This window comes from Alternaria arborescens (genome assembly GCF_004154835.1).
Source record: "Alternaria arborescens strain FERA 675 chromosome Unknown contig_2, whole genome shotgun sequence".
In the NCBI taxonomy this organism is placed as follows: domain Eukaryota; kingdom Fungi; phylum Ascomycota; class Dothideomycetes; order Pleosporales; family Pleosporaceae; genus Alternaria; species Alternaria arborescens.
In genome coordinates this window covers 36,759-59,815 of record NW_021167857.1, presented here as the reverse complement: position 1 = coordinate 59,815, position 23,057 = coordinate 36,759, and the positions used below count along the sequence as shown (strand labels likewise).

The 23,057-nt window shown below is 50.3% G+C and overlaps 9 protein-coding genes across 9 annotated transcripts; 4 read left to right on the top strand and 5 right to left on the bottom strand.

The window, feature by feature from the left end:
• Nucleotides 1–271: 271 nt before the first annotated feature.
• AA0111_g826 (ABC transporter) lies at nucleotides 272–4,996 on the bottom strand (the record flags this gene model as incomplete). The annotated part of the gene is made up of 6 exons (XM_028654687.1): nucleotides 272–1,396; nucleotides 1,445–1,753; nucleotides 1,815–3,940; nucleotides 3,996–4,509; nucleotides 4,559–4,867; nucleotides 4,916–4,996. The coding sequence occupies 6 exons, from the start codon at nucleotides 4,994–4,996 to the stop codon at nucleotides 272–274; spliced, it is 4,464 nt and encodes a 1,487-aa protein (XP_028511242.1).
• Nucleotides 4,997–8,855: 3,859 nt separating this feature from the next.
• On the top strand, nucleotides 8,856–9,625 carry AA0111_g825 (Cutinase; the record flags this gene model as incomplete). Its single annotated transcript, XM_028654676.1, has 2 exons — nucleotides 8,856–9,077; nucleotides 9,134–9,625. 2 exons carry the CDS (start codon nucleotides 8,856–8,858, stop codon nucleotides 9,623–9,625), a joined length of 714 nt encoding a protein of 237 aa, XP_028511243.1.
• Nucleotides 9,626–9,841: 216 nt separating this feature from the next.
• AA0111_g824 (putative pectate lyase C) lies at nucleotides 9,842–11,050 on the bottom strand (the record flags this gene model as incomplete). Its single annotated transcript, XM_028654665.1, has 1 exon — nucleotides 9,842–11,050. One exon carries the CDS (start codon nucleotides 11,048–11,050, stop codon nucleotides 9,842–9,844), a length of 1,209 nt encoding a protein of 402 aa, XP_028511244.1.
• A 661-nt stretch (nucleotides 11,051–11,711) lies between these two features.
• Nucleotides 11,712–13,375, bottom strand: AA0111_g823 (hypothetical protein; the record flags this gene model as incomplete). Its single annotated transcript, XM_028654654.1, has 2 exons — nucleotides 11,712–13,014; nucleotides 13,080–13,375. The coding sequence occupies 2 exons, from the start codon at nucleotides 13,373–13,375 to the stop codon at nucleotides 11,712–11,714; spliced, it is 1,599 nt and encodes a 532-aa protein (XP_028511237.1).
• Nucleotides 13,376–14,546: 1,171 nt separating this feature from the next.
• Nucleotides 14,547–15,647, bottom strand: AA0111_g822 (hypothetical protein; the record flags this gene model as incomplete). The annotated part of the gene is made up of 1 exon (XM_028654643.1): nucleotides 14,547–15,647. One exon carries the CDS (start codon nucleotides 15,645–15,647, stop codon nucleotides 14,547–14,549), a length of 1,101 nt encoding a protein of 366 aa, XP_028511238.1.
• A 729-nt stretch (nucleotides 15,648–16,376) lies between these two features.
• AA0111_g821 (Pectinesterase) lies at nucleotides 16,377–17,387 on the top strand (the record flags this gene model as incomplete). The annotated part of the gene is made up of 1 exon (XM_028654632.1): nucleotides 16,377–17,387. One exon carries the CDS (start codon nucleotides 16,377–16,379, stop codon nucleotides 17,385–17,387), a length of 1,011 nt encoding a protein of 336 aa, XP_028511239.1.
• Nucleotides 17,388–18,418: 1,031 nt separating this feature from the next.
• AA0111_g820 (hypothetical protein) lies at nucleotides 18,419–19,105 on the top strand (the record flags this gene model as incomplete). The annotated part of the gene is made up of 1 exon (XM_028654621.1): nucleotides 18,419–19,105. The coding sequence occupies one exon, from the start codon at nucleotides 18,419–18,421 to the stop codon at nucleotides 19,103–19,105; it is 687 nt and encodes a 228-aa protein (XP_028511240.1).
• Nucleotides 19,106–19,552: 447 nt separating this feature from the next.
• On the bottom strand, nucleotides 19,553–20,862 carry AA0111_g819 (hypothetical protein; the record flags this gene model as incomplete). Its single annotated transcript, XM_028654609.1, has 4 exons — nucleotides 19,553–19,831; nucleotides 19,890–20,085; nucleotides 20,141–20,332; nucleotides 20,573–20,862. 4 exons carry the CDS (start codon nucleotides 20,860–20,862, stop codon nucleotides 19,553–19,555), a joined length of 957 nt encoding a protein of 318 aa, XP_028511579.1.
• Nucleotides 20,863–21,840: 978 nt separating this feature from the next.
• AA0111_g818 (hypothetical protein) lies at nucleotides 21,841–22,923 on the top strand (the record flags this gene model as incomplete). Its single annotated transcript, XM_028654598.1, has 1 exon — nucleotides 21,841–22,923. One exon carries the CDS (start codon nucleotides 21,841–21,843, stop codon nucleotides 22,921–22,923), a length of 1,083 nt encoding a protein of 360 aa, XP_028511578.1.
• Between the last annotated feature and the right edge of the window lie 134 nt (nucleotides 22,924–23,057).

Here is a 23,057-nt window from a genome sequence, read left to right as displayed (position 1 = left end):
CGTTGGATTGCGAGTTGTGAGGCTTTGCAGACGCGGAAGATGCGGCGTTCGCGATTCCCCATTGCGCCCACACATCCTTGTTGCTGCTAACGCAAATCGTGGCGGTGCCACGCAAGCCTCATGCTTTAATCCGGAACCCGGCTTCAGCAGCCACTTATTTTTCCAGGCGACAGCAAAATTGTCAAAGAATCAACTAAACGATACATAAGTAGTCTATACGTCCTTACATGAAACACTTTTTTGCTGAAGACAACGTCTCAGACCTCGACGTCTAGGCCAACATGCCCTGAAATTCGCCGCCTTCTCTAAGCATGTCTTGGGCTTTACCTGCTTTGATCAGCTTGCCTTTCCCAAGCACCACACAATAGTCCGCCTCCTTGACTGCCTCCAATCGATGTGCGATCGTCACCACCGTACTACTCTTCATCTCCTCCCGCAGTACGCTTTGGATCCTCTGTGCCGTCTCGAAATCAATACTAGCCGTCGCTTCATCCATGATCAGTATTGGACTCCTCCGCAACATGGCTCTAGCTAATCCGACAAGCTGTCGTTGGCCCTGCGAAAGGCCCTTGCCGCCGCCCTCAATAGGCGTCGTAAGAGTCCAGTCGTACTGGTCGCCACCGATCTTTTGCAGCACCGATAGACAAGAAGCGTCCGAGTAGACAGATAGAGGGTCCAAGTTCTTGCGCATGGTTCCTGGAAAGAGGACAGGCTCTTGGGCGAGGAACGTAACACGGCTGCGGAGAGCCTGTTTATCCACAGTAGATATGTCGATCCCATCAATCAAGATCCGCCCGTTCTCCGCCGCAATGGTGGCAAGGAGGGAGAGGGCCAGAGTCGACTTTCCAGAACCCGTGCGCCCAATGACGGCTGTGTTGGAACCTGCTGGAATCTTCAGGGTAATGTTTTGAAGCGCAGGTTCAAGGTTCTCTGCGTAACGGATCGTCACGTCGTCAAACTCAATGTCGCCACTGTATGTAGGCCAGTGTGCTGGCGGCTTGACAACGCCGGGTGCTTCCGTCTCGATGTCGAGTAGCTCAACCACACGCTCAACACTGGTAAAGTCCATCTCCAGTGTTCCGTAGATCCTACACATCCACTCTGTGTGAACAACGAATTTGCCCGCGGTGATGAGCACAAACGCAGTGAGTCCGGGGGTTATATGTGTATACACGGCGATGAGTGTCATAACGAACGTAGCACTAGCCGACATGACACTGAACCGAAGCGCAAGCCACGCTTGGAGCGACCAGTAGAAATGGTCGTTCTTCTGGAAGTTGTCGACGACCTCGATAACACGAGCTTGAAATCTCCGTTGTGCACTGAAAGCTCGAACGGTGGTAAGGCCTTCGAGGAGCGCACCAAAGTTACTCATGAGTGGTGATAGCGATACCATCTGTCTCCGATTAGTAGTCAAAACCTCGTGTGAGTTTGCGTGACTCACCTCAAGTCGTCTCAAACTCTGTGACGTTGGCAGGAAGCGGAAGAAGTAATAGACGAACCCACAACCAAGCAGCAGGCCAAAAGCCAGGAAAGTTGGGGTCGAAGACAAGATGATGACGACGGCGCTCATCCAGCCTATGGCCTGCCATGCAAACACAATAAAGGCGTTGCTTAGTTCGCCATCAATGGTGTTCATGTCACTAGTCAATCGGTTCATCAATCGCCCTACTGGCGTTACGTCGTAGAATCTGAACGTGGCATGGGCAACGCGCTCAACAGTTTCCCTGAATATGGTCTTGGCAGCGTGGTACTAAACGTAGGTGTATCAAGTCAGTGCATGTCTTACATGTAGTTTGTGGAGAGACACTTACGCCCACGCCGAACATGATCAGATTCGTCCACCAAAAGAGTACCGCGGTCGCCGTGATGAACAGGAAAAAAGTCCAAAGCCAAGGAACCACATCTTCCGCTGGTGGTGGCAGGAAGTCAAAGATACCCTTGTGTTTGCCCGGCTCGTAGCTTTCAGCCCAGGACTTGATAAACCAGGTCTGCGCAACGTCAAGCAAACGGAACAACGCCATGACGAATATAGCGACAGACCACCATCGGAGAGTACCTGCTCGGATATAGCGCCAATAGACACTCCATTTGACACCTCCCTCTGCGCGATGTTCATCTTCGATGAACTTGTCGGGTACAGCCGCTGCTTGTTCTTCCTCTCGCTTCTTTGCGTCCTCCTCTGCCTCGGTTTCGCTCGTCTGAGTGCGCTTCAGTGCGTTCGCATCTTCAACTTGACTTGGTTCGTGGATCGTAGCTCTGCCCTGCTCTATGTGAACCCATTGCTTCGCAATGCCATGGCATATTTCTGTTCGATGTGTAGCAAGGACGGTTGTTCTACCTTCGAGCAATGGTCCAGCTAACAATTTTGCGACGATGAACTCGGCTGTCTGGTGGTCTAGAGCTGACAACGGATCGTCAAGCAGCAGTACTTTTGCGCGGCTATAGACAGCTCGCGCCAGCGCCACGCGAGCTTTCTGGCCTCCAGACAAGCCAATGCCGTTCTCTCCAATATTTGACAAGTCTCCATGCTTGAGCTCAGTCATGTCGGGTAACAATGCACATGCTTCCAAGGTCTGTTTGTAGCGGCTCTCTTCATAGGGGTACGAGAAGAGTATGTTGTCGCGAATACTCATGCTTTGAAGCCACGGGGTCTGCGCGCAGTACGCAACTACCTGATCAGGGCGCACAAGCTCACCGGCTGTTGTATCAAGCTCGCCCAGAAGAGCTTGCAGCAGCGCTGTCTTACCGGCGGCAACCTCGCCGTATATCACCGTGACCCCAGCAGGGAAAGACAACGTGATGTTCTCGAGGACGTTATGATCTACTCCAGGCCAGGCAAAAGATGCATGATGGAGACCGAGATCAGCAGATCCTTCTGGCACGACATCCGTCTCTTCTTTATCTGGTTCAGCCATGAACTCCTCAATACGGCCCATCGCGACGTATGCATTGAGACAAGTAGTGACGAGTTGCGGCAATGCTCGAAGGTACGATTCCAGCAGGTTAAACAGATCAAACGCAGGAAATATTAGATCAATGCGCAAGTTTTGGCCGGCCAATTTGGTGAAGGCGTAGAAAGCAACCGCAGGAAACAGCCCAGAACCAAATCGTAGAATGAAAGAGAGGGATGTCGAAAAGATGATGTTGATGATGCGAAGATGCAACTCTTTTTGACGAGACTCCAGTATCCCATCCAGCCATGCGCTTTCCCAGCCGTACCAGCGCAAGTGACGAATAGACTCTATAAATTGGCTCGTACGCTGCAATTTCTCGTCCGTTGCCACTCTGCGTTTCTTCTCGAAGTGGACCTGAAAGCGAGCAATGACGATATTGAGTAGCTGTGAAGCTGCTAGTGCCACAACACCGAGCAGGCATGCCCAACCCAGCATGCGCCAAATTAGTATAGTCGCAAAGATGGCACCGGCAGGCTTAGTAACGATATCGGAAAACTCCCAGAAGCGTTGTGCTATCTCGTACGCATCATTGCGCATCAAATTGAGGATCTTTCCCATTGATGCGGCGTCTTTACCATCTTTGACCTGCGCTGGGGCGCTCTTCGTAAAGACTGATCGGACGGACATGTTCAGACGTCCTAACCAACTTTTAGGACTTGCTTTGATCGTTGCGTCAATATCAACACCATTCACGCCGTTCGTTGCGTGTGCCTCATGGTTGCTGTGGCCATTGGTCTGGTCTTGTTTGACTTCCTGTTTGGCACCCAAGATCTTGCGATGCAGTGTCTTCTCATAAAGCATCGTGATGAGCTCACCTCTACATCTCTCGTACGCTCGTCTCTGGTACCATAGGTTGAAGGTGTTCAACTGAGCAGATATCAGGCGCAACCCCAGGATGACACAGGCGTAGGTAATCGTAGCGCTGTTGTTTTTGTCCTCCAAGGAAGCGAGAACTCGCTGCAAGAGTACCGGCGTGAGTAGAGCTGCTTTCGTCAGATCCATACTAAGCAAAGTAGAGGATTTAGCTTGTAGACTTACTCGCACACAATCGTATCACGTTCAAGATAGTGGTGCGTACTAAGTCCATACCATTCGCGACAAAGATTCTTTTCGTCACCGAACCTTGGAGCTTTCGGAATGCCTCGTGGAGCCGAGCATGCTTGAACTCCCAACCCAAGTCCCAGATGTCCTCATCTTCCATTTGGCATGTCACACCTTTTTTGATCAGCGGTTCCATCCAAGACACCGTCATGTACTGCCAGGGAGTCAAGTTGTCTTCAGGAGTCCGAAGTTGCACTGTTGGGGTGTCAAAGGCAGGGCAGATATCTTCTCTTGGTAATGCAGGATCTCTAAGAGGCATGTTGAGTATCGTAATGATGCCCAATATAGCGGCCGCAGGCGCGACGACCCAGGGAACATCCTTAGCTAGGAATTTAGATGACCTATGGGACATTGCGACCAGCTGTTCCAGTAAGAGACCCGTGAACAGAAGCAACAGTGGCAAAGAAGCTTTTCTTGGACGCTCTACGAGGATAATCGCCACTGTAATGGCCTAAAACAATCGTTAGTCGACAATCCCAGCTACGCTAGAGCTCACGTACCCATGCGATAGCTGGATATATAGCTGTTGGTTGTCGGATGGGAAAGAAGACATTGAGGATTTGGAATGACAGGCCGATCGTAGCTAGGGCCAAGAGGGAAAATGTCCCAATTACAGGCCGACGTGTCGAAGGTGTTTCTGCCTCACTCGACTTCTCCTTTGCCTCGTGTACAAAAGGTTTCGTCCATCTTGGCCAATACCCATCGATGACCCGTAGCGAGTACTTGAGCAGTACTAATGCCGCGAGTATAGCTGGTATAGTTGCAACAAAAGGCAGAGCACATGGGGTGAATTGTGCCGCTCTTGTATCCTGGTGAGGTCAGCTGTATGCTTAGAAGCTATCTGAAGCTGTACTGACCCAAATTCGATGGCAATGCGATATTGGTGGTATATCGGGAAATCTTGGAGCCGAAGACAATGGGATCTGGAAGGACGCCATAATGCTTGCCTCTTACGTTTGCGCGTCAAGACCTATCTAGATAACAATTCCTTCCACCTGAGCCCCAGCCGATGAACACTTGGTCGAGCAGTAGTGAGCATGTATACAATGTCTTACGCGGTTTTCCTAGGCATCAAAGGAAAAGGTCCTCAGCGAGGCGAATGTCGGTGAAGTCTTCAAAGGCAACCGCAACGGCGCGGCGACTGGCTCCGGCCGCACTAGCGTACCCCACTGATGGCCATTGCAGATGTTCGGGAAAGAGCAGAACATCATCGCAGTATGAGGTATCTGGTATCCTACACGCACCGGAGCATCACAGCTCGACCTTTCTCCTGCATGAGGTAGCACTAGAGCTAGGTTGCATGCGCGCGCTCGGGATGTTAAACGCATGCCGACGGGATGGCCTTGCCGCTCACAGTATGACGAAAAGCGGAAACGCGTCATTGACACAAATAATATTAGAGGATGCAGTTTGTTCACCGATCAAACCATGATGGGGGTACAGGTCGATGACATCGTGGTCCTTCTCTGTGTTCCCACGAATACGCGCTAATGTAGCAGGCACTAAGGAGAGGCGCAATCTTTGGAAGAACAGAACGATAGACGAAACACCACGCTCCCTCCCAACCACCTTGACCCTGTTGCACTGCATCTGCCAGTCCTATCTCGCTTTTGAAGGAAGAATCCTACTGTTCGATATCGGCGCCTCGACCATGCGAAGAGAGCACAGTATGACGCACCCCACGTCGCTGCCTGCATCTCCTTCGTCAGCGCGCCCAGAACACAGTCGTTACTTCTTCCATGGCATTGCCAGCCACCGCCACTGCAAGCCACTTCATCATTCTAGACAGGTCCAGTGTCTAGACTGCGGATCTAGACGCTCGGTTGTTGGGTTGCGCAAGTATGGCACCGATCCTGGGAAGGCTGCGAGGCTCCTACATTGCAGCCTTGCCTACAGTAAATGCGATGTAGGGACCAAAGCCATCACCAGCCTGACATCCATCAGACATCCGTCCTAGTTGTATCTAGGTGTCTTGGACTGGGCACAGCCGTCGGATATGCACGTCTGTTGCACCAGACAAACACGGCGTAGTCTCACTTACTGCAATCAGCACTTGCGAATGATGGTATCGAACGACCACATCGTTCGTCGCTGGCTATCACTCATTACGTCCTTACTCGAATCGTATACTGATTTAAAATAGACATGGACAGTATCGATTGAGGCTGATGTTGTTGAACGTGCCGTTCTTACCCTGTTGTTAATGCGAGGATGCGTTATGAAACATGCGAAACAAATGGTACAGCAGTGACATTCCGCACCGCCACACGTACGCTCATGCGATCCCTGCATTTGCTGGAGAGCAATCCTACAGCGCTTCAATGAACACAACTGATACGTTTAAATGACAACCTTAGCGTATGGACTTCTTTTCTACCACATGGCCAGTTTTCTATATCGTACATCATCTATCATCCATAATTTTCACACTCAACTATGGTTTCCCGCACCACTTCAGACACCTCTTGCCTCCGTCAGTTGCATGGATCAAGACAAAGCTCACTATCAGAATCGAAAATTGAACCTAATGATTCAAATCTCACAACCATAAAATATCCTGCGGTGAGACATCGACTCACAGCCACCAACAGCGAACCCACAGTGAGTATCCCGGCACAAATTGGATGTGGGTCGTATATTGACTTCGTACCACCGCATTCAGACTTTATCCTCTACTGGTTCACCCATCAGCAAGATCGCCACCCGATCGCACAGCCTAGTTGACTCGGCTACCTGCAACACTCGTTTGAATCGGTCTACTTGGTTCGTCTCTGATCCATTCCAAGATCGAGAACGAATTGCTGCAGAAGCAGTTCGAGTTCCCAGGGAATCTGTTCCGCGAAAGCGTCAGCGGTCCGATGGTAGTCCGGATCCGGACGTGGATAATTCATCCACATCGAGGTCTTCGGCTTCTCTATCGACCCCCGATACGAACAAAAGAACGACTCGACAAGTCCGTCAAGACAACAATAGTCATTCACCAGGCATGACCCCGAAGACCGCCAGATCTACCCACGATAGCCTATATAGGGAGCTACGGAGAAAGTTGACTCCTACTGATCAAAAAGGCTTCATGTATGTCTTGTGTGATCCACACAATAAGAGAGGAGGCTACAAGATTGGATGGACGACTCGAGTATTCAGAGAACGTATCGTCGAACATGAGAAGGGCTGCAACTTCACAGCTGATATAATCCACGTCTCGGATCACGAGATTGAAAACTGTTCTCGCCTGGAAAAGCTTGTGCATACTGATCTGGAAAGCCATTGCGTGCCGCTTCATTGCGACAAACATAAATCGGTACACAAGGAATGGTTTCAGGTTACTGAAGAGATGGCAGTCGGGACCGTGAAGAAATGGGAAAAATTCATGCATCGAGAAAAACCATATGGCTGGAACAGACAGCTGAAGATCGTATGGGAGTACCTCCTCGAGACAAGAGCGCCTACATCTCTCGATGTACGTACGTTGGCACATGATGCTCGTCGAGAGCATTGGGAGAGAATAATTGCGCCGCCAACAACGGACGACTACCTTCAGGCTTACCGAGCTCGCATTCAACTGTTGCTGAAAAACCTCTTCTGCAACCTATGCGATACCTGGTTGTACGTACAGAAGTTCTTCTGGCCGATTTCCAGCTTGATCTACGGCATGATCACATTAGTCTTGGCTCGAAACCTCCTGGCATTCTATGCGTTCGTCTTCGTGCTTGTATGCGCCAGTGTACATGTCATGTCTCATGTAACTCTGAGTCCTCCAAAGCGAAAGTCTCGGACGCCTAAGAAGATGAATGCAGTAGTTAGTCCGCTGCAAGGGTAGACAGTGAAGAGGGATGGGACATCCGGCGCTTGATGAATGCCTTTTAGCCGCAATTCAGCAGTCATGATTGCTTTTGAGATAAATGCCGAAAGTAGGATCTTGAACCCGGGGATAATCACCTTTGCAACGTATGCATTGAATGCATACACTCTCTTTTGGGAAGGTACCAAGTTTCCATGCCGTTCTTCCTTTACTCGACGATAGGCGGTAATCAACATCCAGAGTTCCGACCTTTGTCAAGACTACAAATATCGCAGTCCGGTATTTTCCGCGCAATCATTCGCTTCGCGTTACCTGGGGTCTCTAGCGCTCTCTGAATGATGCAGTGGATGTGATGCGGGGTACGTATTCTCGCGAAACGGAACCTTCGATGTATGCACCCCACATCACGAGTTGTCATCTCACCCAGGATGATGGTTCGTTGCATCCATGAACACTGAACCGTGCCTCGGCTTCGATTCGCGAGCTTGACCGCAACGCTCGATAGTGTCCTTTCGATCCCGCAGCAAATCCTCGTCCCCGTACCACGCGACCCATCCATCCCACCATCAGCCGTTCATCCATGTCTACTTCATATGCATGCCTGGACACAGATCCCAGGCACAGATTCCTGGGCCGAGGAAGCTCAGATGCGACCAAGATGCTTACTGGTCAGACTGTCGACAGTCAACAGTAAACACCAGATCTCGATCTCCCAAAGATGGTATGTGAACGGCTACAGCACTCTTTGGGGACAGCATGTCCGTTCATCAATGTCAGAGATGCATTCCAAGATGCTAGGCAGCTCAGATACCGAGGCAGTCGTTGAGGGTGCTAATGTGAAGACGGTATCTTGTACATGTAAGAAAGAGCATAAAAGGAAGGGGATGCGTTACGATTAGAGACACAGCACAGCCAAGCAGTCGACTCTCAACTTCCTCAGAATAATCACTTTCCAGAGCCATCAGGCACAGTCTATCGCTATTTCAATCGCCAATATGAAGTATCTTGCGATCCTCTCTTTCTTCACTTCTCTCGCTCTCACTTCGCCCATCGCCGTCGCAGTACCCGTCACTGCGCCCGCTGATGAGCCTCAACTTATTACTCTCGAAGCCCGTCAGTCTAGTGCCACCAGCAATGAGCTCGAGACAGGAAGCAGCGCTGCATGCCCACGCACCATCTTTATCTTTGCAAGGGGAAGCACCGAAGCTGGAAACATGGTGAGCACAAACAGGTCCACCACATACTTCTCTATGTCAGTGGTTGACCATCATAGGGCGCACTTGTCGGCCCTTTCACAGCAAACGCTCTTGAAAATGCGTACGGGGCGTCAAACGTCTGGATTCAGGGCGTAGGTGGCCCCTCCACCGCCGGTATCGCAGAGAACACTCTTCCAGCCGGTACTTCTCAAGCCGCCATCCGCGAAGCTCAGCGTCTCTTCAACCTTGCCGCAAGCAAATGCCCGAACACGCCCATCACTGCAGGTGGTTACTCTCAAGGTGCTGCGGTCATGTCTAATGCGATCCCCGGTCTCAGTGCGGCTGTGCAAAATCAGATCAAGGGTGTGGTGTTGTTCGGCTACACTAAGAACCTGCAGAATGGAGGGAGGATCCCCAACTTTCCTACCAGCAAGACCAGGATTTACTGCGAGATTGGAGACTTGGTCTGCACCGGTACGCTCATCATTACGCCCGCACATCTTTTGTACTCGGACGAGGCTGCTGTGCAGGCACCCATCTTCTTGAGGGCTCAGATCGCCGCAGCATAGTTGGCTCTGAGGTTTTGGAGGAGCACCGTGTAACATACATGGATAAAACTTTGTGTGCTATCGTTTCGGTTGTCAGTTCAAGCAGGTGCTTGGATGTCTTATTACATGAAGGATGCAGTCTTTACAGCAGTCGCTAGTCTTCGAATTAAGCCAATCGTTGATAAACTTGACCGATGCGTCGTGCGAGATGATGCTAACGACGAAGACCAAATTCACCTAGTAGCTACTCGGTACTAAGCTATTTGCCCATTCCTCCACGTCTTTGAATTGTTCTTCGACATCGTCGGGTATGCCATTACCGTTCGCGTCAACCCATTGCTCTCCGCCATCAATAGTTCCTGGTCCGGCCATTGGACTAGCATTCTCATCACTGATCAACTCTCCCATCTTCCCATAGCTCTTCAACTCCTCAATGAGTCGCGCATCAACCGCATCGCGGACTTTGCTTGCACCAACAGACTTCCCAGCAAGCGTCAACGCATCGTTGGCTGACAAGACTTTCTCGGGTGCCGGAAAAGGAAATTTTGCTGCCTGGATGTTCATGCCGCCATAGTTGCTGGATGCTACACCAAGCTCCGATCCGTCCAATACACCATCGCGATTAGAATCATAGAAGTTTCCTTCAACGTATCCCTTGAAGTTCTCGTTTCCTCGCGTGAAGGCTGTTACGCTGGTACTCGGGCCACTAACAAAATAGTTTCCAACAATATTCGCTTCGCTCGCTGCACTTGAATCTCCAGCAATGTATCCGCCGCCTCCTCCCCAGTTGTAGACAACGTTGTTGGTAAAGTCATTCGTACCCTTGACTTTTGGATTTCTCGTCTTGTTGTCAATGTACAAGTTGCGGAACAGACTGATACCATTCCCGACATTTGTTTGCATCAAACCGCCACAAGAATGTGTCTGAAGACCCTGCCCAATGATACTGTTCTGGATGGTGATGTTACCGACTTCTGAGCCAGATATCGAAAAAGTTTCGTCGCGACCCCAGGTTACAGAGACATGGTCGAAGATCATGTTGCTCCCCTCTGCAATCGTGATGCCATCTTTGCCACTACTACCTCCTTTTCCCATTCTGATGCGCAAATACCGTACGACTGCATCGTCAGCATTGCTGAAACTCCAGCCGTTACCGTATACTGTAATGCCATCACCAGGTGCTGTTTGCCCAAGAATGGATATGCGTTTCGACACGACCATGCGCTCAGTGATCTTAATCAACCCACCGATGGCGAACACAACGATGCGGTCGGATTTAGAAACGGCATCACGGAGCGAGCCTTCACCGCTGTCGTTGAGGTTGGTGACAACGTAAACCGTACCGCCACGACCACCGGCCGCGTTGCGACCAAAACCTTCTGCACCTGGAAAGGCAAGGGCAGCGGCGGAAGCCACTAGGAAGGGAAGAAGAGCAAATATATGCATGTTTATGGTGATAAACTGGACGCGATGAAAAACAGAAACATGGGCAGACAAATGTGTTATTATACGAATCAACTACATGGTATGCCTTGAAATGATGAAAGGAGCTAGCGATATTGCAGCTCGCTGCTCGTGGACAGCATCCTGAGTCGCGGTTAGGTGGACAAAACAGGGTGGATTGTTCCTTTAATTTACCCCAGATGTTCATGATCGACAAGGGAACTAAAACGTTAGTCCGCCAATCACGGCACAGGATGCGCTCAGACAAGTATGGGATAGAGCGATGCAGTGCAGATCCTGCAACATGTGTAGCGTATACAAGCATACACTCGGTTCGTCGGGGCATTGTGTCCCGTAGAGGTGCTCCCACTTGCTGCGCTCATCTCAGTACATACTGGTGCCTGTCTTCACATCCCCAGAAATGATACCAGCGTCTGCAAGCTCAGCGACCAAGTCCATGAGCGTATGATCACATCCTGCAGCAGCTACCATGCCAATTGTAATAGGCAGCGTTTCATTTCTCTCGGTTACCCTGCTGAAATAAGTCCTTTCACCAATTGGAATAGTGTAGTCAGGCAGTGCAGCCAAAACAGACATCTGATTCCCGCTATATTCAAAGACTCAGAGTTAGTATATGTCCCAAGTGTGATTCATACAGAAGAACTTACGGTAGCCCCGCAGCAAAGATACCACCCGGTGCAGTGGTGTATATGTCGCGATAGTCTTCCGTACCAACGCCCATGGGATATAACACCAATGTGGATTCACATGTGGGCGTTAGAATTTCTCGAAACCATGATTGAAACATCTCTGTGCGCTCGATAGCAGTGGTGTAACTGGAGATTGGCAAGGTAGCAGCCCGGTTCCATCGCGCTCGTGTTTGTGGATTCCAATACGGTGCTCTGCCGAACTTGGCGATGTACTGCTCCCTGAATGGTAGACCTAGGTCGCGGTATTGATCGACGTTGGTGATATTAGAGTATGTCGGGCCAATGTATGATGCCGGGCCTTCGGAAGTGTTCGTGTATGCGTTAAAGCTGGCATTGGCGTTGAAGGTTGTCAAGTTGGCATCAAGGAAGGTAGCGAACTGGGAGATGAACGAATCGAAGATGTGCATGCTTGTTCCATTCACAGTGGACCAGAACAGGTCGGGTAAAACGATACCCTTGGGATAAGACGTATACACCTTGGCTGGATACCATCTTCTATGTACGGCTTGTAGCAGCCGAGCCGAGCGAGCCAATACGCCCGGCGTATCGAAAATTGCTGATATGGGTAGAATTCCATTAAGCGGCAGTGAGGCGTTAGTGATACGCATGCCGAAAAGACCATTTGCCATGGCTGGTAGGCGAACAGATCCACCCGTGTCCGACGCAGTTGCAATGTCCATCCAGTCGTATGATGCGAGTCCAGCTCCAGAACCCGCCGACGACCCTTGAGGATGCTGGTAACCATCTCCCCTGGGGTTAAAGGGTGCTAACTGATCCACATGGTCAGCGGTTGGCCGCTCTCCAAGCGCAAATTGTGTGGTCTTCGTCTTTCCGATAACGATAGCACCCAGACCAATCAGCTTTTGTAATGCTGCCGCGCTCTCAGGGGCAGGGTCGGCGAGATCTCGGTACGCTCTGTTCCCACTACTAGTGCGAACTCCCTTGAGGTCGTAGATATCTTTGACCCCGAGGCGCTTTCCTGATAATGGTTTGTCTTCTGTGGGGGGTGGATAGTATAGTCGAGACGGCACTGCGATACTAAGAGCTCCATAGGCATCTGTCAAAGCCAAACCTGTGACAGGAACGAAAGTACCATTTGGACCCTCAGTGACAGACTCCACGAAAGCGAAGTTGTGATCCCAATACGGTCGATAAACCCTAGTAACAGCATTTGATGGGTGGAGCAAATATGGACCAGAACTCAAGTCGACATCCACCACGCTATAAATTTTAGTGCATCCGAGCGAAGTAACGTACCTGAAAGGTGCGCGTACGAAGTCAGCGTGTGTCTCCTGTGCAGTTCGTACATGAGCTTTTCTTACGCATGCGCGCCGTCCGTCAGGGTACTCGAGCCACCAAGCACCAGCGTCGAGAGAAAAGGTTCTGTGTACACATCATCGTGAGAAAGAAATGAAGTGATGGTCGATTCCAGTAGCTCCGCAGTAAGGGTAGGTTCGGCGAAAGAAAGGTAGGTAATTGGCACCGCTTCAGTTCTCTCGTTCTCAAATGCGAGGGTTGCTGCGACAAGGTCTGGGGAATAGTACGACGTGGAGTTAAGCTGAAAGACAGTAGTTGCTTCCACGATAGTTGCAAAGTACAAAAAAGATGCGAGCCTCATGCTAGGCGACGCGAAAGCTTAATATTAAGGCAAAGTTCAGATGCGCCATGACAGGGCATCTTAGCAAACTTATATAGTCAACACTTCGGTTCGATATCGCAAGTTATTGTAACGCGGAGTGCAGATATCGTTGCATCTGGTACTTTGCTCTGACAGCTCGTGCAGAAGTGGGAGAGACGGAGGCTAGCGCATCGTTGATAATGTAGGCAAGAGACTTGGCATGACGTCACGCAAGAAGAACGAGTTCAGAATCGACATCCCACAGATAACGATTTAGGAACATGAGTAACATCCATGCGCTAAATGACAAACTGATCGATCGACTGATTTATATACTACTAGAAGCTCTCTCTCACGGGAGGGGAGGTAGAAGTACCTATCATAGATAAATGAATATGACTAAAGTCTGATTTGTCGAAGCCGCGCCCTCATTAACGGCAACCGACCTTTCAGCCCTTTCATGGGAGCGGATCAACAGTGGCATTATGCTTCGAATGGGAACTGCCCTTTCAACAGACAAGTCAAACATGGGCTCCTGCTTCCTCAAAAAGTATCTACTTACCCTAAAAGTCGACAAAGCCAAGATCTGATGATGCACCGATCCCACATTCAACAGTGGATATCTGTTGGTTTCCATATGCAGCTTCCATCTCATGTATAGTTAGTTTGTTGTTTGTTACATTCCTTTGTTCATTCACCTATATTAGGTGCACCTACTTCACGTACGATAGATCATCCAATCAATCTCATCTGATCTATCACCTGTTCTGTTCCAAGAATATCTGTCAATTTGCAGGACAAATGTATGCTGATTCTCCCAAAGAACCATGAAGACCTGATAAGACAATCGCTCCCATGTGAAGGCGATATTGATAGCATGCCGCTATATCTAATAACGGGACATTCCCAAGATGTGTCTCAGATATTTCCCTAAATCAATGCAGGCTCAAAATGCAAACAGCTGAATGTTTGCGCAGTCTTATCAGTCCTCATATCCAGAACGCCTAAGCTATGCCCGCAAGGCCAAGAATGAGCCAACGGTTTGAACCACTTCAAATCAGAGTCCACAATGCCGTACTCCGCTGATCTGCATCATCAAAGCATAAAACTACTGCGTTTCGTTTTACATGTAAAACGCGATAGGCTATCTAGAAGGATCCTGGAGTTTTCACTAGAACGCCCGGGGTCTCTTCTGTGTGGGACGACTCGGACCCGGTGATACACTCGGTCTTTTACGCTGGATGAGACTATCTCCATCAGGCTCCTCTTTAGTAACGTGTTGTCCGTAGAAGTTACAGCCAGGATGATCGTCATCTTCGCCACAACAATCCCACATAACTGACCCGTCTACCTGTCGAATCTTACGCCCAGCGTGAGAAACACAGGGTGCATTCACATCCACGAATTGCTCGTGGCATACGATGCAGGTTTTCGTGGAAGGTGTAGGCGCTTTGCTGATACTGGTTGGCTGTGGAGTAACTTTAGTCAACAGCCTTGGGCTTTGGCTGAAAGTGGGTCGGTGCCCGGGCGTAGTCCTTATTGGCGTTCGTAGTGTGGGTAGATGTGGTGTAGTTCGAGGATAGGCTCCAGGAAGATGCAGCTCATTATCCGAATTAGAGGCCGAACGGCCGCGTGTCTCACGCTTTACTCGTGGTGTGGACGAAGAGCCATATGATTCTTGTAGGGCTCGACCTCTGCTCTCTTCACGAGATTGTGCGTGATGATTGCTGTGATTTTGGGCTGGATGTACAGACCTAGCTAGCCTCATTTTAGCGGCTTTGTAGATGTCGTCACTGTCTTCATCATCTTGCGCCTTAACATTAGGCTGTCGCGATCGTATCCAATGCTGGCTGATTATGCTCTGTGCAGATGTTGAGTGAGGTGCAAGTCCACGCATGAGGGCACCAGAGAAGGCCGGGGATACCTGGCAGAGCTCGAGCAGCACTCTCTGCAGGGCGCGCGGGTCGGCTGTAGTGATGATCTGTTTAATATGCTCAGGGTTGATGGGACGCGCTTTTTGTGGCGCAACATGGTTCCGCGCGGAAGTCACCGGCTGGCTAGCTTCCATCTTAACGTTTGGCATCCCGTACGGGCGTTGCTCGCGTCCGAAGTATAATTGAGCTTGTCTGTGAGGCGGCATTTGCTGTTGCCGCGGTTGTGGCTGTCGTCGAGGTTCTGGCTCTGGTTCTGGGGAAGAAAGAGTGAGGTCGATTGTCTGATGGCCATTGTTGTGGAGTGAATCCCAATCAATGGGTGTTTGTGAGCGCGCCATTGTAAGGATAAGAATGGCAGTAAGCCGGAATCCAACTTAGTATAACGTGAATAATTGATGCCAGTGCCGCTGAGTCTCGTAAGTCGGCCCCAGCGTCGTACAACGGATGGAAGGTAGAGTTCATCGTAACGTGTCGATCTTAGCGCAACGCCAAATCACGTGAGACGAGCACGGACTGAGATCCCATCTGATCGCTGTACCCCACAAACTTCGCGTCGCACATCACAATCCCGAACATCGGCCTATGATCACACAGGCGCATCCGCGGATCCAACAAACGCGTCAGCTGTAGCAACCCCAGCAATGCGATACGAACAAGCGGCGTAACTCCGGGGATCAATTCTCCACCCTTCATCAGCCCTCTGTAACACGCTACAATCAAACCAAATCACTGCACGGACAACGACTAGTTTTCCACCAACCAGCCGCCTATATGCGCAGCCGTTCCGCGACTCGACAGCCTGCATTCTGGGGTACAGACGTTGTAAATTTTCCGATGGCTTGCTTTACTTGTTTCGACAAGCTTTGTAGCGGGGAAACAACGACGACGTAGCTCGCTAGGCGGTTGTTTCGAGGTTTTGGTCAGGCCGTGAGAGTCCACCAATATAGTTTGCATACCCGGCATCCCGAGCTTATTGCATGTATAGATACTGCGTGTCTTCAAGCTTAATTCAACATTCGCTCACTCACTCACTTTCCTTCCTTACAGCTTCTTGTTACTTCTTCACAATGCTTGCATCCCTCGCTTTCGTTCTTTCGCTCGTAGCATCTGCTGTCGCAGCCCCAACGGCACTGGTGCCACGCGCTGGGCGCACATCTGCTCCTGCAGGCTGCTTGGCTGTCGGTGGTAGCGGAAAGTACAAGACTGTCCAATCGGCCGTTGATGCACTCAGCGCTTCCGGTACGGCTGCGCAGTGCATCTACATCGCCAAAGGCACCTACAAGGAGCAAGTCTACATCAAGCCGTTGAAGTCAGCCTTGACCATCTACGGCGAGACTACAGACACCAGCAGCTACAGCGGCAACACCGTGACCATCACCCAAGGCAAGAGTCAGGACAATAGTCCCAACAATGACGAAACTGCCACTCTCCGCGCATGGACTCCAAACCTGAAGGTTTACAACATCAACCTAGTCAACACTCGTGGAATGGGCTCCCAAGCTCTTGCCCTGAGCGCCAACGCCGACAAGCAAGGCTACTATGGGTGCCAGTTCAAGGGCTACCAAGATACCATCCTTGCCCAGGTTGGTAACCAGGTCTATGCCAAGTCCTACATCGAGGGTGCCACCGACTTCATTTTCGGTCAGAAAGCCACTGCATGGTTCGAAAACGTCTCTATCGGTGTTCTCGCAGCTTCGCAGGGCTATGTTACCGCAAACGGTCGCGAATCAGACAGCAATCCCTCATACTACGTAATCAACAACTCGAAGATCGCCGCGGCCCCTGGTAACACGGTCAAGGCCGGTGCGTACTTCCTCGGTCGCCCTTGGAGGAACTACTCTCGTGTCGTCGTCCAGAACACCAGCATGACCAACGTCATCAACGCCGCGGGCTGGAGGGCCTGGAACACCGACGACCCCAGGACCGACAAGGTCACATATGGCGAGTATGCGAACACTGGTGATGGATCCAAGGGTACCAGGGCGTCCTTCTCGAAGAAGCTCACGGCTGCTGTTGGCGTCTCTACGGTGTTGGGTAGCGACTACAAGAACTGGGTTGATGCAGCCTACATGTCTTAGGTTGAACGCGCTCACGGATGTAGCTCGTACGTGAAGGCGTGTCTTCTTGTATATATTTTACTGACACTGAGTGTCGCTTTTCTTCATCAATCATCCATGCTGAAACCATTCTGCTTCTCAAATCTCTCATAACAATTTTAAAAGTTTGTGCGGATCGTCTCTTACAGCAAGTGCCGATAGATGGTGTTTGATGACTTGAGCAGGTCCAGCTGATGTAAGCAGGGCTAGACACGGCTCCCGGCCTAACGCGACCCACTAGTGGGTCACCTGGTCTGGTCTCGGTAGGATTTTGCTCTTCTTTGCTACGACATCTGTTGTTGCATTCGACTCTGCAATCACCAATATATCGCCTCAGACAAAAGATGTCATATGGAACAATAGATCCGCCAACGGCGCCAGGACATTCAGATGTAGATTTCGTACAACATCTGCAACCTGCAGCTTCAGACACTGCGCGAGATGCAGAAGAAGCACATCAGCCAGCCCTGTGGAGAAGGGTAACGGCAAGTTTGAGGGTGTTCTATGACCGCAACTTCGGATTGTTCTTAGTGTTCTTAGCTCAGACCTGTGGGAGCATCGTACGTCTGGCCTCTTTCTCTGTGCAGTGGTTGCATTTCATTCGAACCTGGTACTGACAGCCGTTTTAGATGAACACAGCCGCCAAACTTTTGGCCAATGACCCATCGATCAAGTTCCATGCCCTGCAAATCATTTTTATCCGCATGCTGTGCACGACAATTATATGCTCGATTTACTCCTGGTACCACGCTGTGCCTGACTTCCCTCTTGGTCAGAAAGGGATCAAGGGATTGCTTGTGTTGAGAGGTACTGCGGGTTTTGTGGGCCTCTTCGGATTATACTGTAGGTATCGCTTCTTCTCCACTCTTTTTGCATGAATTGCTGGCGTTCCAGGACGTGAGGCGAATACTATTCATGAGCCGAGCACGAGGAAGTTCTAACGCACGATCATAGACTCTCTGTCCTGGCTCGAAATCTCGGATGCAACAGTCATAACCTTCCTGATCCCAACCATGACCGCAATCGTATGTTTTGTCTGGTTACGTGAGCCGTTCACCTGGAAAGAAGCGCTTTGCAGCTTCATCGCTTTCTGCGGCGTTCTCTTCGTCGCGAGACCACCATGGCTCTTTCCCTCCTCACATATGAACCCTGTAGTCGATGACTCGGACCGGAAAGCGCCAGCGTCGTCAATAACGGCAGAACAACGGACTATGGCGATCCTCATTGCTATCCTAGGCACTTTTGGAGCAAGCACTGCGTATGCTACTATTCGTGTGATAGGTAAACGCGCACATTCGCTAATCTCGGTCAACTACTTTTCCTTCATTGCAACGATGGCCTCTTTTGTGCTCATCTTGGTTCATCCTTCGCTGCATTTCGTTATGCCCAAGACGCTCGGCCAATGGGGATTGATCGCAATCATTGGACTCTTTGGATTTCTGTTACAATTCCTGCTGACGGAAGGTCTGCAGAGGGAAAAGGGTGGAAGAGCAACAAATTTAACCTACCTACAACTTGTATTTGCACTGGTAGTTGAAAAGTTAATCTGGGGGACTACACCGCCGGTTGAGAGCTTGGTAGGGGCGGTGCTTATTATTGGAGCAGCAATCGCGGTCAGTCTGCAGAAGGAGGGTGGAAAGGACAAAAAGGTTGAGGCTGGGAACGATGAGGAGAGGAGGCTGTTGCGAGAAGACGATTAATTGAGAGCTGGCTATATAGTATCGTGACGAATGTGTGCATGCATGTGCGCATCGTTCTTCGTTGTGGGATTCGATGTGTTTTAGTAAACACAGATCCTTTCTTCCAATCTTACGCTACCCAGATTATTCTGCCGTCCGGCATCCTCCCCTCTATAACTTCGCTGACTAGTAGCGCAGAATTTGGGAGCAGCTGGCGTCGCGTGAGTTGGTATTCATGTTGGTGCACAGATCGTGACTAGGCAATACCCACATATGTGGTGTATCGCGTGGCAGCCGATGGGATCTCCTCAGGCATCGCTTTGCTGAAAAGCACATCGCGAGGAGAAGGCAGATTCCGCGGAATTCCGATCAACGTTGCCGCGTCACCTGCATCACACGTCTCGTCTGTTTCTACTCATAGACTCATGACCTGTGAGGTTCGCATGTGCTTTATCTGTAGTGGTTGTTTCACACATCGTCTCTCTCTTTTCTTGAACTGATCTCGCTGCGAGGTCTACCCGCTGGGCTGATGATATGCTCCTCACTCTCATTCATCATCGTGTCCATATTAGTGATGTCATGGACAGTTCTCTTTTTCCCCTTTCTCTCAACGTGCGACAACCGAAGACTATCCGGGAGACCGTTGCCAGAACTGTTGTGTGATGGCTTGCCGGAGGAAACAGCTTTTTTGGCCTGAGTAAAGAAGGGTTTGAGGATAGGTGCGTTGACAGCTATGATCCCGACGAACTAGAGACATGCATTAATAAAGTTCAAGCGATGGCATACAGGGGCGAAGAAAGCATACCGTTTCGCGGATCGACCATATGGTACCAACGTTGATTTGGGAAACGTCTTGGAGACACAGAATGCAACGGAGTAATGTCGCAGTCATGATGAAGATCCCTGTGCAGAGCCAGAGAAAATAAAGCAGCTTCCTTTTGAAAGGTAAACGGACGCCCCACAGTAGAGGCAACGGAATGAAAAGGATCATGAGATCGGTACTGAAGGCCAGTAAGTATTGTGTCAACGAAGACAGCAGTATCGGCGATTACTTACGTTACGTTTGTGACTACCAAAGCTAGGTACTTCGAAATGTTGAGCGCACAGTCGTCACCAGGATACGGATAGACTTGCCATAACCGATGAATGGGGTGGCAATGTGTAAGAAATGCAATGATGGTGGCGATATATGCGGCGGTGCAGACAGCCCCAGTGATTTTGACGAGATTCCTTTGCTGGAGATTGAGGCTGTTTCCGTTAGCACAAAGTGATCAAAAGACGGCAAAGGGACCATACGTGAGCCTTCTATAGAAGAATAACATACAAGCTTTCACTGTGATACCGAACTGTTAGCATATTCATTTGTACCGTGAGCAGCAGGTCCTTAAAGTAGTACGTACAACACCAGATCAATGTGGTGTACCTAGAAAGTGCGTGTACAAAGTCAGTTCAAATCACACGTGCAATTGGTACAGGGACATTTCTTACAGAATCCACCCAGTGAGAAGGCATTTGCTACCCATAATGATGCGTTGTTTTTGCTCAGTTGTAAGTTGCAATGCAATCTCATTACTCATTCCTGTAATGGAACCGTATCTACCAATGAGCTCTAGCATGACAAGCTCAGCGGTAAAGAAGAGGGCGCAAAGTATGGTGAAGTAGTCGTCTCCATCCCAATTCAATCCGACCTGCCAACAACGTGCTGTGATGCGGGAGAATATTATGACCATACCGACTGCATACTCCGTCCATGCTTCAGTCGTGAAAGGGTTGTACATGTTGCTAGGGCGAGCATAACCAGTTGATGGTCCTAACTGAACCTATTCAGGGCAACAAGGCCCTTAACAAGGAGTATTGGTGCAAAAAGTAAACAATAGGAAAAAAACGAAAGACATGCGATTTACGATGGAGATCGAGAATCTCAATCGGGTGTGGATGGACCCGTGAGGGTGCAAAGGCAATTGGTATGGGTGTCCTTGTGGGACAGGAAGCCGTCAGGGCGCAGCAAGTTCCCGCCTTCGCATCGGAAATGATCGTCGCTTCCGTATGCTTTCCAACCTTAGAATATGACCCTGAACAGGCTTGCAAAATCGGCATGAAGATCAAACGGCCCGATAGCTATGACGACGCGGAGACCATTGGTTCGCAATATGCTTTTTGTCTTTGTATGGTGTTACGAGGTGGGGGTAGCAGTCAGCTAGACACGAGCTTGGATTAGCGTCTGTTGGAATCATAGTCCCTAACGATACATGATCGTTCATGCTTTAGCGGCAGGCGAACAAGCGCATGAGGAGTCGTCGCAAATGAAGATCTCGGATTTATCAGTCTCTGCGGAATCTCTAGGTGGCAGTGTCGAAGCGCGCATACCCGAAGATGCTACGTCAGTCCCAGGCCCGTGGGATCTTTGCACACAAAAAGGAATTCATCGCCACACAGACACTCAATTTGGGTCTGGGGGTATGTCGTTTGGTAGAGCTACGGACAAACGACAGGGTGTGACAGGTCTAGCGCGAGGTCCGGCCCTTCTTTTGAGATGCTTCTCCGGTCCGCTAAGACGCTTGTGAACCTACTCCAGATCATTGCTGCCGTCCCGCGTCGGCTCAAGCACGCTGTGAAATGCGAGCAATATAACTCACCCAAAGCTGCCTCTCGATAGACTTTTGTTTGGAACCGCTTTCCTTGGTAGAGCGAATAGATACGAAAAGTTCGACCTAAATTGTTCCACACTGTCAGTATAGTCTCGGAAATTTCCCAAGATGCTGGAATGCGCGATCCCAGAGCATCTCCACAAGGAAAGAACATGCCCGGTTAGCACACCGCCCAACTATGTTCCGCCTTTCCCTGCGTATTGCGCCAGGTTTCCCACCAAGATGGACGAGCTCGTCATGGCAGTTATAGGAGCACAGTATGCCTCTGTCGCTGGAAACGATGGCACGGCCATCTCTAAGCTGCAAGATTTTGTCAATAAAGCGCCAGAGTCAGAGCGACCGTCGTTTTGGGAAGTGGCTTCCGTTGTCGACAAGAGAGGCGCGTGCAGCATTGCTGTCATTGCATACTGGCGCAGCGCAGACGTGCACAAGAAGTGGCAGCAAGAATCTGGTTTCGATACATGGTGGCAGAGTCCAGACAGGGAACAAGATGGACATGGCTGGTTCCAAGAAGTCCTGCGTCCAACGATCGATCGTTTTGAGACGGTATTTTCGAACCCCGAGAATCCGGAAGGGGCCGCCAACATGCAGGAGAGGATCTCGGGCGAGATGGAAGAACATGCATATTGGGGTAGCATGCGCGACCGGCTAGCAGCTGCTCAAGACAATAGACTTGATGGCCCCAAATTGAGCTCTGCCAACAGCAGCGCCAATGGCTCGCCTGTTAGCGACAACGTTCCAAAGCGCGTTCGTGTACCCGGCAAGCCCAACCTGTGTGTAATTCGGTCGGGTCAGGATTGGTCCGACACGCTACCTGAAGAACGCAACCTCTATCTCAATACCATGCATCCCGTGCTCATGGAGGGTATGAGGTTTCTGCGCGATGAAGGTCGTGAAATTGGCTGCTATGCGATGAATTTGTGGGACGTCGTAGACTCTAGGTCGTTCTCAGCAAACCGTGAGAGGACGTTCGGTCTCGGTTACTTTGATGACCTGGCATCTCTCGAATACTGGAGTAAGAGCCACCAAACTCATGTCAATATTTTCGGAGGCTTTCTGATGTATGCGAAGAAGCTCAACAACGTTTTATCGCTCCGACTGTTCCACGAGGTTTACGTGCTAGAGCCGAACCAGCAATTCTTCGAGTACATTGGATGCCATTCCGAGACGAGTATGATGAATGCACATTGAGTGTAGATCCGATAGATGAATTCGCAACAAATGTATGCCTTGAAGATTGACATCTGTAGTTAGACTGGACTGAGATTGGAATCTTTCACCATAGTCTCGGTCAATTGCAAGAGCAACCAGTCCGATGGGCTGGG